The sequence below is a fragment of the Cherax quadricarinatus genome, chromosome 29 (assembly GCF_038502225.1).
Source record: "Cherax quadricarinatus isolate ZL_2023a chromosome 29, ASM3850222v1, whole genome shotgun sequence".
Taxonomy (NCBI): Eukaryota; Metazoa; Arthropoda; class Malacostraca; order Decapoda; family Parastacidae; genus Cherax; species Cherax quadricarinatus.
The window spans coordinates 37,260,459-37,275,747 of NC_091320.1; the positions used below are offsets into that span (position 1 = coordinate 37,260,459).

Genomic DNA, 15,289 nt, shown 5'->3' on the forward strand with positions numbered 1-15,289 from the left:
GTCGTGGACCCCCGTGTAAGAGTAGTGGACCCCCGTGTAAGAGTCGTGGACCCCCGTGTAAGAGTCGTGGACCCCCGTGTAAGAGTCGTGGACCCCCGTGTAAGAGTCGTGGACCCCCGTGTAAGAGTAGTAGACCCCCGTGTAAGAGTCGTGGACCCCCGTGTAAGAGTCGTGGACCCCCGTGTAAGAGTCGTGGACCCCCGTGTAAGAGTCGTGGACCCCCGTGTAAGAGTCGTGGACCCCCGTGTAAGAGTCGTGGACCCCCGTGTAAGAGTCGTGGACCCCCGTGTAAGAGTCGTGGACCCCCGTGTAAGACCAGTGTACTCCCGTCTTCCTCTCCTATAAAACTAAGTTGTGTCTGGACTTCAGTTAATTCTCCAGAGCCGCCATCATTCACAGAGGTTCAGTCATGACAACAACACCGTCGTTACAGAGGAAAATTGGCGACAGAACGAGAAATTTCCGTTGAGTTGAGGACCACCATCTGTTGCCTCTTCTAACACCGTCTCCACCTCCTTCTAGTTCCCTCAGATTACAAGCTAGCAGCAGCGTGAGCTGTTACAACTTTACTAGCATAGCGGGAGCTTATCCAAGTCATCGGCGTTATTACTGACATATACATTAAGTCGTAAACAGGACGTGCATCAGTGAGGTTATGTGGGAGTTGTGTCGCAGGTGCTGAACACCACGCCACCAGCTGCTGCATTTTCCCCCGGTGCTTTCTCTGCGTGAGTTCCACTCCTGGTGGGTCTTCTCCCTGCCACCTTACCTCAGCCATCTCAGTTGGTGTCTTCCTTGTCTGCTGGACTAGTCTGGTGTCTGCCTATGTGTGTAAGACATTGACTACTTCGCTACCATTGTAAACACACTCCACCATGGCAGTAATATTGGTAAGATATTCACACATTTTGGTCATTGTTATTTACTCAAAGCAATTTACTCTAGGGTAATTCTGGTAGAATTACCGACAAAATACTGTTGGGCAAATAGACACACAGATGCAACTAATGTGATATTTTATTGTGGCAACGTTTCGCTCTTCAGGAGCTTTGTCAAGCCGTTACTGCTTGACAAAGTAGGGTGTATGAGAGGATGAATGAAAGGATGTATGAGAGAGTGTATGAGAGTGTATGAGTGTATGAGTGTATGACAGAGTGTATGTGAGTGTGGGGAAGCGTGATAGTCAAGGTTGGTGGGAATGTCAGAGTATGTGAAGGTTTATGTACTATCAGGACTCTGCTTCCTGATTGTGGTAATGATGGTACTGATTGTACTAGTAGTAGTAGTAGTAGTAGTAGTAGTAGTAGTAGTAGTAGTAGTAGTAGTAGTAGTAGTTGTTGTAGTAGTAGTAGTAGTAGTAGTAGTAGTAGTAGTAGTAGTAGTAGTTGTTGTAGTAGTAGTAGTAGTAGTAGTAGTAGTAGTAGTAGTAGTAGTAGTAGTAGTAGTAGTAGTAGTAGTAGTAGTAGTAGTAGTGGTGGTGGTAGGATTCCTGTCAATATTTTAGACGATCCATAAAACTAAAACTTTCATATGTTGTTTTTCAAGAATGTTGAGAAGGCAGCAGCTGCCTCTGGTATGATTTCTTTACTTGTCTGCCGTCTTGCGTCTGGTCAGGAAGCGGCCATGGTACGTCCACCTAGACTTCCACTCTGACCAACTAGACTCTTTCTACCAGTAAGTCGCCTTTGTCTATGCAGCTGTCCCATGTTTTGCGAGGCTGTTATGAACGTCTCACAGCAGGTGCTCACACAAGTGAGCACTTGTGTGAGCACCTGCATCGGCTTCCCTGCGGCTCCAACTGCAGCCTTAGAAACACCGAACTGAATGTGGTTGAGCACACCTCCATAAAACCGGGCTTATACCGGGTAAACCGGGAACAGTTTTGTCTGGTGGTGAACAGTTAAGGTTCGGAATTAATGGCCATGGTGTAGTCGACAAGATTTAAACCTTATTAAGCCAACTTAAACATTATCGCAACATTAAATATTCGTCATGTCACTGTATGATGCCAGACTGAAGCATAATAATAATTAGGTTAGGTTAGGTTAGTTTAAGTTAGGTTAGGTTAGGTTAGTTTAGATTAGTTTAAGTTAGGTTAGGTTAGATTTAGTTTAAGTCAGGTTAGGTTAGGTTAGTTTAGATTAGTTTAAGTTAGGTTAGGTTAGATTTAATTTAAGTTAGGTTAGGTTAGGTTAATTTAGATTAGTTTAAGTTAGGTTAGGTTAGATTTAGTTTAAGTTAGGTTAGGTTAGTTTAGATTAGTTTAAGTTAGGTTAGATTAGTTTACATTAGTTTAAGTTAGGTTAGATTAGGTTAGGTCAGGTCAGGTCAGGCTAGATTAGGCTAGGTTAGGTTAGGTTAGTTTAGGTTAGGTTAGATTAGTTTGATTAGGTTAGGTCAGGTCAGGTTAGAATAGGTTAGCTTAGATTAGGTTAGGTCAGGTCAGGATAGATTACGTTAGGTTAAGTTAGGTTAAGTCAGGTTAGGTTAAGTTAGGTTAGGTTAGGTTAGGTCAGGTTAGGTTAGGTTAGTTTAAGTTAGGTTAGTTTAAATTAGGTTAGATTAGGTTTCATTAGGTTAGGTTAGATTAGGTTATGTTAGGTTAAGTTAAGTTAGGTTAGATTAGGTTAGGTTAGGTTAGGTTAGATTAGGTTAGGGTGGTTTAGATTAATTTAAGTTAAGTTAGGTTAGTTTACATTAGTTTAAGTTAGGCTAGATTAGATTAGGTTAGATTAGGTTAGGTTAGGTTAGGTTAAGTTAGGTTAGGTTAGATTAGGTTAGGTTAGGTTAGGTTAGGTTATGTTAGGTTAGGTTAGGTTAAGTTAGGTTAAGTTATGTTAGGTTATATTAGGTTAGGTTAGGTTAGGTTGGTTTAAGTTAGGTTAGCTTAAATTAAGTTAGTTTAAGTTAGGTTAGATTAGGTTTGATTAGGTTAGGCCAGGTCAGGTTAGAATAGGTTAGTTTAGATTAGGTTAGGTCAGGTCAGGATAGATTAGGTTAGGTTAAGTTAGGTTAAGTCATGTTAGGTTAAGTTAGGTTAGGTTAGGTCAGGTTAGGTTAGGTTAGTTTAAGTTTGGTTAGTTTAAGTTAGGTTAGTTTAAGTTAGGTTAGATTAGGTTTCATTAGGTTAGGTTAGATTAGGTTATGTTAGGTTAAGTTAGGTTAGGTTAGATTAGGTTAGGTTAGGTTAGGTTAGATTAGGTTAGGGTGGTTTAGATAAGTTTAAGTTAAGTTAGGTTAGTTTACATTAGTTTAAGTTAGGCTAGATTAGATTAGGTTAGATTAGGTTAGGTTAGGTTAGGTTAAGTTAGGTTAGGTTAGGTTAGATTAGGTTAGGTTAGGTTAGGTTAGGTTAGGTTAGGTTAGGTTAAGTTAGGTTAGGTTAGGTTAGGTTAGGTTAGGTTAAGTTAGGTAAGGTTAGGTTAGGTTAGGTTAAGTTAGGTTAGGTTAAGTTAGGTTAGGTTAGGTTAGGTTAGGTTAAGTTAGGTTAGGTTAAGTTAGGTAAGGTTAGGTTATGTTAGGTTAGGTTAGGTTAAGTTAGGTTCACTGACGCTATGTACCAGTAGATAGCTAAGACACAGGTGCAACACCTGGCTCTTTATTGCCGAAACGTTCAGCTTGTTTAGGAAGCTTCTTCAGTCGATTACGGTGGTGATTGCAATACTGGAGGCAGAAGTAGAGGAGGTCAGTCCCTCAGTCTTGACCAGGTAATTTTGTGTTTGGTCTGCCTCTTCTGCGTGCGTACATGTGGGCGTGCGGGCGTGCGGGCGTGCGGGCGTGCGGGCGTGCGGGCGTGCGCACATGTGGGCGTGCGGGCGGGCGTATATGTGGGCGTGCGGGCGGGCGTATATGTGGGCGTGCGGGCGGGAGTGTGGGCGTGCGGGCGGAGGGGAGTGTGGGCGTGTGGGCGTGTAGGCGGAAGGGAGTGTGGGCGTGCGGGCGGAAGGGAGTGTGGGCGTGCGGGCGGAAGGGAATGTGGGCCAGCGGGCGGAAGGGAGTGTGGGCGTGCGGGCGGGAGTGTGGGCGTGCGGGCGGAAGGGAGTGTGGGCGTGCGGGCGGAAGGGAGTGTGGGCGTGCGGTCAGCCTTCAGTAAAGTCTGAAGTAACATGATACAAAAAAACTGATAGAAAACATGTAACTCACAGATCATGTCACACCAGTAACACCTGTACCAGTAACACCTGTACCAGTAACACCTGTACCAGTAACACCTGTACCAGTAACACCTGTACCAGTAACACCTGTACCAGTAACACCTGTACCAGTAACACCTGTACCAGTAACACCTGTACCAGTAACACCTGTACCAGTAACACCTGTACCAGCAACACCTGTACCAGTAACACCTGTACCAGTAACACCTGTACCAGTAACACCTGTACCAGTAACACCTGTACCAGTAACACCTGTACCAGTAACACCTGTACCAGTAACACCTGTACCAGTAACACCTGTACCAGTAACACCTGTACCAGTAACACCTGTACCAGTAACACCTGTACCAGTAACACCTGTACCAGTAACACCTGTACCAGTAACACCTGTACCAGTAACACCTGTACCAGTAACACCTGTACCAGTAACACCTGTACCAGTAACACCTGTACCAGTAACACCTGTACCAGTAACACCTGTACCAGTAACACCTGCACCAGTAACACCTGTACCAGTAACACTGTTGTTACTAACACCTGCACCAGGTAACGCTGTTGTTAAGCACCTGCACCAGTAACACTGTTGTTACTAACACCTGCACCAGTAACACCTGTACCAGTAACACTGTTGTTACTAACACCTGCACCAGTAACACTGTTGTTACTAAAACCTGCACCAGTAACACTGTTGTTACTAACATCTGCACCAGTAACACTGTTGTTACTAACACCTGTATCAGTAAAACTGTTACTAACACCTGCACCAGTAACACTGTTGTTACTAACACCTTCACCAGTAACACTGTTGTTACTAACACCTGCACCAGTAACACTGTTGTTACTAACACCTGTACCAGTAACACTGTTACTAACACCTGTACCAGTAACACTGTTACTAACACCTGTACCAGTAGCACTGTTACTAACACCTGTACCAGTAATACTGTTACTAACACCTGTACCAGTAACACTGTTGCTAACACCTACACCATTAACAATGTTATTAACACCTGCACCAGTAACACTGTTGTTACAAACACCTGCACCAGTAACACTGTTGCTACTAACATCTGCCCCAGTAACACTGTTACTAACACCTGTACCAGTAACACTGTTGTTACTAACACCTGTACCAGTAACACTGTTACTAACACCTGCACAAGTAACACTGTTGTTACTAACACCTGTACCAGTAACACTGTTGCTAACACCTGTACCAGTAACACTGTTGTTACTAACACCTGTACCAGTAACACTGTTGTTACTAACACCTGCACCAGCAACACTGTTGTTACTAACACCTGCACCAGTAACACCTGTACCAGTAACACTGTTGTTACTAACACCTGCACCAGGTAACGCTGTTGTCACTAACACCTGCACCAGTAACACTGTTGTTACTAACACCTGCACCAGTAACACTGTTGTTACTAACATCTGCACCAGTAACACTGTTGTTACTAACACCTGTATCAGTAAAACTGTTACTAACACCTGCACCAGTAACACTGTTGTTACTAACACCTATACCAGTAACACTGTTATTACTAACACCTTCACCAGTAACACTGTTGTTACTAACACCTGCACCAGTAACACTGTTGTTACTAACACCTGTACCAGTAACACTGTTACTAACACCTGCACCAGTAACACTCTTGTTACTAACACCTGCGCCAGTAACACTGTTACTAACACCTGTACCAGTAACACTGTTACTAACACCTGTACCAGTAACACTGTTACTTACACCTGTACCAGTAATACTGTTACTAACACCTGCACCAGTAACACTGTTGTTACACACACCTGCACCAGTAACACTGTTGCTACTAACATCTGCCCCAGTAACACTGTTACTAACACCTGTACCAGTAACACTGTTGTTACTAACACCTATACCAGTAACACTGTTACTAACACCTGCACAAGTAACACTGTTGTTACTAACACCTGTACCAGTAACACTGTTGCTAACACCTGTACCAGTAACACTGTTGTTACTAACACCTGTACCAGTAACACTGTTACTAACACCTGTACCAGTAACACTTACTAACACCTTTACAAGTAACACTGATGTTAATAACACCTGCACCAGTAACACTGTTACTAACACCTGTACCAGTAACACTTACTAACACCTATACAAGTAACACTGTTGTTGCTAACACCTGTACCAGTAAGAGTGTTACTAACACCTGTACCAGTAACACTGTTGTTACTAGCGCCTGTACTATTAACACTGTTACTAACACCTGTTCCAGTAACACTGTTGTTACTAACACCTGCACCAGTAACGCTGCTGTTACTAACACCTGTACCAATAACACTGGCGTTACTAACACCTGTATCAGTAACACTGTTGTTACTAACACATGTACCAGTAACACTGCTGTTACTAACATCTGTACCAGTAACACTCTTCTTACTAACACCTGTACCAGCAACACTGTTATTACTAACACCTGCACCAGTAACACTGTTATTACTAACACCTGTACCAGTAACACTGTTGTTACTAACACCTGTACCAGTAACACTGTTGTTACTAACACCTGCACCAGTAACACTGTTGTTACTAACATCTGTACCAGTAACACTGTTGTTACTAACACCTGCACCAGTAACAACACAACAACACAGGTAATTCTGGAAAGGCTGATGCACCTGGTGGTACGAGACACTACCAGCCTGTTCACTCTATAAAGCAGCCCAGAAGATGGAGACTAAGGAATAAACAACACGTTAGCTTCAGGCTGTGTTAATCATCCTGAAGCTTGTTGAAGGACTGAAGTTCCTAGGCTCCCCTCTAGATACAAGATAACCTACCCTGGTGCTCCCCTCCTCAATGTGACTGGAAGACCTCCACCACAAGCTACCAGTTACCCACTCAACTGAGTGGTGCAGTCATCTGAAGAATCAGTGGTTTGTCATGCCTAATGCTGATTATCTTAGGTCTCCAAGACTGTTGCTGCGTGTGATGCATGTACAGAACACTTCCTTTCTATATACGTTAAAGAAATACTTTTCGCCTATTTTATCAAATTACTAAAAAATATTTCTTCCAGGCGTCCTTATGGATGTTGAGTTTGGTAATGCAGATGTAGGAAATCTGGGCCGTCACGAGCATGATTATTAATTAGGTTCATTTAGGTACAGGTACACATAAGTACAATTATCATACATAATTTAAGGTACGTGTAAATTACCAACCAGGATAATCGAAAACAGTCAGACGAAGTGACTTATTTCCATTGGGATCCTTGTAATAGTTGACGGTAGTCATGACAACAGAACACAATGTATCTCGACCTACGATATCTTGTTAAAAACGTAAGTAAATACAAAGATACGTCCATGAGTATACTGAGTAAGAAAAAGAATTTCGAGAAAGTGTCTGTGTGAGAAAGTCTCACTGTTACTTAACTCTTATTCTGAGATCCCGACACCGTACAGCTCATGCATTGGTCCATTCATCAGTTTCCTGCACTAAAGAGAGAAACCGTAGGATGGTGTTTCGGTCCTTCCTAGGCCATTGCCTCTTACTCTCTCAGTTGTGATTTGACAATGGTCCAGGAAGAAGATAAATGTCGCCATAAAATTCCTTTCTTAAGTGCAGGTGTTTTGTAAATTGTTCCAGCCACGGTATTGTGACTTTTTATTCATTATCTAGTCAATTATCTGTCAATTATTACCATAATTATGTTTAATTTTATTTTTATAATTACCAATGTTGTTATAATGACAAGTTTTATTTATGTTAGCAATAAACTGTTGTTTCTAATACACTATTAAAACTTTGTGTTTCTGCAGTGTTGGCTGGTGGCAGCGACGTGGCAGGCAGGAGCCAAGGTGTCTGCTGGGTCCCAGGACCTGCCAGGCCTCGCTAACATGGAGATTCTTAGAACTGTCCCACTGGTCCGAGGGTCCGGCTCCGTCCTTGATTCATCATTGGGCCGAGTGTCCGACTTTGTCCATGGCCAGTCACCTGCCCGAAAGCTGGACTCCATTCATGACCTTCCACTGATTCGAGAGACCGGCTTCGTCCACGACCCATCCCTGATCTCACGGCCCGTGCAGCCCCGATCTCCCAGGCACTACGAAGTCATGCTTGACTACGACTACACCAAGAACGCCGATAATGTCGAGAGCGACGACGAAAAAACATATGAAGGGAAGGTCGCCACGACATTAGAGCGCCCCCAGACTTTACTGAGCACCGATGTCACTGATTACATGGCGCTTTCCCAGGATAACATTGAGAGCCCTGACGTAGACGTAGCAGAGGTTTCAAGAGAAGCTTTCAGTGAGCCTCTTAGTTCCGAAAACCTCTTATCTTCTTCACCCAGCAGCCTTCACAAGTTCCCTTTATATACAGCAGAGCGGGTGCCCTTGGATACGACCGAGCCGGTACCTCTGGGTACAACTGAAGGAACTCCCACGCAGAGTAGTAAGCGGTCTAACTTGTATCTGAGAGCTGTGCCTGTCTCCCTCATGTCTAAGACTGGAGTAGGCGGCTTCTCTGGTGACCCTCAAAAACTCCCCAATGTTAATACCTTCATCGATGGCTATATTTCAACACCATCGTATCTAAGATATATTTATACATCAGAGAACTATCTAAAACGCAACATCCCCTCAGAGATTTATCCAGTGATTTATCCCTCCTCTGTAGATTCCATTTACTACGGTGGTGGCAAGGTTAGTGAAGGCCATTCCCAGGCCATGGATGCTGAGAAAACCCACAACAAGAGCTACTTTAGTGACTACTACCACATACCCCAGCACCAGCACCTGACCAACAGCCGCTATTCCGGCGGCGAGCTACCCATCAGGTATTACGTTACGTCTCAACCAGTAGACAAGAAGAAAGAATCAAGGTACGTGAGACCGACCCACCACAAGGCGATTCACTCTGGTCTCACGTTCTCCAGCGCCTCTCTCTCTGGACCTTCTCCTTCTAGATCTTGGGATTCTCCTTTTCAAGTCCCATCCTCTATCACCCAAAGTTCTCACACAGCACCCATTTCATCTGTCAACGAGAATAATTTTCACAATACTCCAGCTCAAAGAACTCTTTTCGGAGAGTTGGACACAATGAATCGTGACGAAATCATGTATTACACTGGCCTGCAGAAGGAAATTGAAAAGTCAGATGTGTTACTCGATGCCATCAAGAACGTCAGGACACGGGAAGGAAAGATGATGAAGGACTTTAGAAACAGTGAGTTAACAACTACCACAGTCACTCCCGTCCCAGACATCAAGGCGGTGAGGAACAAGTTTGGTAGCCATCCCTTGTATGACAAGCTGCCGCGGGAGTCAACACGGATAATTCACAAGGAGGAATATGAAGACGAGAAAGACGAGTACGAGAACATGTACCTCCCAGTCCGCTTTAAGTCTCTAGAACTTAAGGAGATCCACGAGGTTAAGAAAAACTTTAGCAGTCTCGTACCCAAAGATGCGTACAAGTCCCGTCCCTTGGTGATGCACCCTACACACCAGCCTCCCATCACCACTTACAAGCCACCCTTTGTACCCAAATACAATAAAAATAGAAAACCTATGACATCACCTCCGTCAAAGTTCCAGTTTATGTCAACCTTGCCATCACATGGCAAGAATTACAGCAAGGTAAAAACCGTGAATTCATTTCACAGAACTTCCGGACGTGTGTGGCCATCTCACACCAACAGCCACAGACAACCGGCTGCAGTTTACCTTCTTGGTAACTATAACATCCAGAAACCGGAGAGTCTCAGAGCTTATGGTCCTTCCAGCTCACAGAAACAACGGCCTCTTAAATTAAATAATCTCAGTTCCCAGCGCCTCAGGAGTCACAACACACACAGTTCTGGATATCAGTCTCAGCCTCTACCGAAACATCCCATCCGACGTTTTCCAATATCCCAGAGGACAGCAGACCACACGAACCCTTCAAGCCGGAAGCGAGGCCACTCCAGACACCCTACAAGTAGTCTGTTTGAGGACGCCAAGATCCTTCTTCGTCCCGAACTGGAGAAGAAAGAGAAGGAAGAGATGACACAGAAGAGAAGACCAGACATGGAAGCCTCTCTCTTCGATGCTGATGTCACTTTCCCAAAGTTTGGCTTCAACATTGATTCTTACTTCAATCGTTTCCCAAAGTTTGGCTTCTTTGACTACGAGCCGTAGATAGACAATCTATCGTGATCTTATATTATTTATTTATTTATTGTCATTGAAGATTTTTACAATTTGCATTTCTCACGCCAATTAACTTACGACGCTTAATTAAGCAATATTTAACTTATTTTAGAGGTGGATAATGTTTAGTATGTTTATTAATAAACGTAAAAGATCAAAATTAGTATTACACTGCATGGCGTAAAAACCTTCAGTTTGTATTTATAGTCGTGTAGAGGAAAAATTATTAATAATAAAAAATGGTGAGAAACCAGCAGAACGAAGAGAAATTTACGAAACTAATCCATATATCTTTTGTTGGGGACAGTAGCCAAAGTGTAGAGAGAGAGAGAGAGAGAGAGAGAGAGAGAGAGAGAGAGAGAGAGAGAGAGAGAGAGAGAGAGAGAGAGAGAGAGAGAGAGAGAGAGAGAGAGAGAGAGAGAGGGAGATATCAATACACCACGCCGCAGAAACAAGCGAATATATACAGAGAAAGATCTCAGTCAGCAGGAGTCGAACCCAGTACAGGGACGACAAGACTCCTGCTGAATGCGATCTCTCTCTCGCTGGATGTCTATATATATATATATATATATATATATATATATATATATATATATATATATCTAGATATATATATATATATATATATATATATATAGATATATATGTGTGTGTATGTATGTATATATATACATAAAATGTAGGGAGGTACCACCTCTATACCTGGACTGGGGACCCTGATCCTCAGAGAAGACAATAAACGTACCTCAGAGAGAACTCAAGGTTCTTCCCGGAGCTGTTTGAATATTTTCTTCTCCTACCACCCCCTATATTTTATATCTATGGGAAAATTTATTAATAGACAGAATACATTTACAGAATTCAAAGTTTATTCTCTATAAAGATTACAATGTTGAATTTACAGAATTTGGTTGTTGTGTGGTTTACATGTAGTTAAATAATGGTTACACTAGAACGCCTAGCATGGCTAGGCATTTCGGGCAGACTTAGTTTAATTCTTTATTTTAAAATATTACAAATTATGAGGTAAGTTGGTATTATGGCTAAGTGACTAAATACTAGTTTGTGAGTTTAGCAATGTGAATGCTTTGTTTTGGCACAGTACATAGTTTCAGTATTGGAGTATCATAGGATTCATTATTTTAAGATTGAGATTAATATTTCTGTTTATGGTCAAATGGGTGAGTGTAAGTGTGAACCACCAGGTGGTATTCGTGTAGTTAGTTGATGGGGTGTATCAGGGAGATAAGATGAATACAATGGTAAGACATGTTAAAGATTATGGATTTCCTCCAGCTCCTCCGAGGCTGGACGCGAGCCAAGTATGCAGCAAGCATTTTCCCTCTGGATGGCCACGCTGAGGTGATGGAACATGAAAGTGGCTGCCCTTGGGTCTCTGGTGGTGTCGATGAGTTTGGAACCCAATTCTTTAAGGAAACGTGTGGCATTTTTTTCCCCACGGTCCCAAGGTCTCTGATCCCACTGGGACAAATTGATACTGTTGGCTTATGTCCCTGTACTTGCTGATCTTGTACTCCTCCCTGTGGTCAGCAGCTCTTCCCTGTCGCCCCACACTGTGATGGATATAGGTGTCAGCTAGTGTGGACACACAGCTATAGTCCCATGCTAAGAGCTTGCCATTCTTCCAAGAATAGATGGTGATCCCGTTAGGGGGGTTTGCTGGGTTGTGGGTATTGTTGGCTGCTAGTGATCGGGGCTCCCTCTCGGCTGGGCATCCAGCTGTTGCAAGGGCTCTCTTTATGAAGTCGTTGACCTCATTGTGTCTTGCATGCCAGCCCTTGGTTTTGGAACAGTTAAGACCATGTAGACCACATTGGTCAGCCTGCGCTTCGCCGCAAATACACGTATATTCCGTGTGAATTGGGGCAGCAAGGTGCAGAGCCACTGCAATACTGAGGGTCTTAGGGTCGACGCACGTTCCCATTGCCGATATGGGAACTGTTTGGAGGAAGTCCCCGGAGTGATGTGCGCTCACAGCCTGGAGATGGGCTGTCTCCCTGTCTGATGTTCGGTGATCGGGCCATCCCAGCTTGACTGTTTGTGAGCCAGTGCTGCACTAGGGTTTGGTGCTGGAGCAGCAAGAGTCTCCCATTCAGCGATGGCACTGGCATAGTTAGGGTTCTGTATTCCTGCTGAGTCACTGAGGTTATCAGGAAGAATTTGTCTTAACTCGTTTGATGCTATGGAAGAGGATAGGAAAGCTGGTAGAGCAATCTGGGAGGATCTGCGTACTCCCAGCCCCCCAAGCCTGACCGGAAGTGAGGCTCGCAACCACTGTCCGTCTTCCAGGGAAAGATTCAATACACTCTCTAGCATGGTCTTAAAGAGAGTCATATATTTATATTTATATTAGGTAGTAGGCTGGTAGACAGCAGCCGCCCAGGGAGTTACTACCGTCCTGCTAAGTGAGTGTAAAACAGAAGCCTGTAATTGTTTTACATGATGGTAGGATTGCTGGTGTCTTTTTTTTGTCTCATAATCATGCAAGATTTCAGGTACGTTTTGCTACTTATACTTACACTTAGGTCACACTACATGTGTATATACAAGAATATATATACACACACCCCTCTGGGTTTTCTTCTATTTTCTTGCTAGTTCTTGTTCTTGTTTATTTCCTCTTATCTCCATGGGGAAGCGAAATAAAATTCTTCCTCCATAAGCCATGCGTGTTGTAAGAGGCGACTAAAATGCCGGGAGCAAGGGGATAGTAACTCCTTCTCCTGTATATATTACTAAAGAGAAACTTTTGTTTTTCATTTTAGGCCACCTGCTTCTGTGGGATACGGCCGGTTTGTTGAAAGAAGAATATATATATATATATATATATATATATATATATATATATATATATATATATATATATATATATATATATATATATTGCAGTCAGTAGGATTCGAAACTACTACTGGGGAAGATCAAGATTCCCAAGCAGCGTTCTAGTCCACTCGGCCACACAAATGCCACATGGACTGGGCAGCCTGGTTCACAAGCCATTTTTCTCTGTATATACCCATATGTTTCTGCGTGCTGCATTGATATAAAAATAGCTTGAGAGGTCAGAACATACAGGAGGAGATTGAAATAGCTTGAATCCATGCTTGAGGCTGACTGACATGCCTGGACGGGGAAAGAAACATGACTTGTGCACCAGGCTACCCAGTCTATGTGGCATTTGTAGCTGAGTGGACTAGAGCGCTCCCTGGGAATCTTGACCGTCCCCTGTAGTAGTTTCGAATCCTGCTGACTGTGATCTTTCTTTGTATATATATATGTCATGCCGAATAGGTAAAACTGGCCCGAGGACACTCGTGGCAGTGGCTGAAATTAATCCTTGAGATACCTCTGCCACGAGTGTCCTCGGGCCAAGGCAGAAAACACATAGCTACGTGCTGCGTGCTTGGTTCTTGTAGGATCGCTGGCTCCGTGGTAAAGAGATGCGTGCATTGTGCTGTATCTGGAGGCGGCACAAGGTTCGTAGGGTCGAGTCCTGGCCTGCAGCAGTTTGGTAAATGATTTAACATCACTTGTTTCGTGATTTTATATATATATATATATATATATATATATATATATATATATATATATATATATATATATATATATATATATATATATATATATTATTGTAATTACGAACGAGTGGTATTAATCAATAACAACACTGCGACTAGCCAAGGATTCGAACCCATGCTGCTTTGGCCTGCCTCATGGTGAGCGAAAACCCATGACGCTGTAACCCACAGGACCACGCAATTCAATAGGATTGCGTGGTCCTGCGGGTTACAGCGTCATGGGTTCTCGCTAAGATAAGATAAGATTTCGTTTGGATTTTTAACCCAGGAGGGTTAGCCACCCAGGATAACCCAAGAAAGTCAGTGCGTCATCGAGGACTGTCTAACTTATTTCCATTGGGGTCCTTAATCTTGTCCCCCAGGATGCGACCCACACCAGTCGACTAACACCCAGGTACCTATTTGCTGCAAGGTGAACAGGACAATAGGTGTAAGGAAACGTGTCGAAATGTTTCCACCCGCCGGGAATCGAACCCGGGCCCTCCGTGTGTGAAGCGGGAGCTTTAGCCACCAGGCCACCGGCCACCGCTCACCATGAGGCAGGCCAAAGCAGCATGGGTTCGAATCCTTGGCTAGTCGCAGTGTTGTTATTGATTAATACCACTCGTTCGTAATTACAATAATATATATATAGTCACGAAAGCGGTTGGAATTTCACTACTCTTTCACAGTGGTTGTTTTGCATATATATATATATATATATATATATATATATATATATATATATATATATATATATATATATATATATATATATATATATATATATATATATATATACATACATAATGTAAATATATATTTAATATATATGTAAAACGTAAAATTGGTCAATTAGCAAGAACTCTGTGAAAATTTGTGTGGACTGCCTCCAAGTGAGTCGCCTACCCTGGCAAACTCTGTTGACACCGAGCTCTGAGGTGGGTACCTCAGCCTCACAAGTGGCTTATAGGACAGATTTTCACAAATGATTGGTATTGCAAGAAACCTCGCCTGCATGCACGTATAAAGGACTAACTTACTTGGTGTTGCAGTATATCCTGATCTTCGCTTCCCTAAGCTAGCCTTAGCCCCTTTGGACTCCCCCTCAGAAACCACGTGCAACCGGGAGCATTAATTTCTGCAATATTCAATCGTAATTAGTGTCCTGCCTGCACCTCAGAAATTCCTATATCCAAGAAGGTATGTATCCCCTAGTATAACTATGCAGACTCAGACCCTAGCTTCACACGGCTCTGAGACACTGGTACTTACTGGGCATGCTCTCTCTGTTGCACACCGGGACCACAGTTAAAACCCACCCACGATCTCCCAAGACACTGGCCAGAATCTATGAGGAGA

At 43.2% G+C, this 15,289-nt stretch overlaps 1 protein-coding gene across 1 annotated transcript; it reads left to right on the forward strand.

Annotated features, from left to right (window-relative positions):
• The first annotated feature begins 556 nt into the window (after nucleotides 1-556).
• LOC128690590 (uncharacterized) lies at nucleotides 557-10,768 on the forward strand. The gene is made up of 2 exons (XM_053779304.2): nucleotides 557-890; nucleotides 7,971-10,768. Exons 1-2 carry the CDS (start codon nucleotides 876-878, stop codon nucleotides 10,332-10,334), a joined length of 2,379 nt encoding a protein of 792 aa, XP_053635279.1. The 5' UTR covers nucleotides 557-875; the 3' UTR covers nucleotides 10,335-10,768.
• The last annotated feature ends 4,521 nt before the right edge of the window (nucleotides 10,769-15,289 follow it).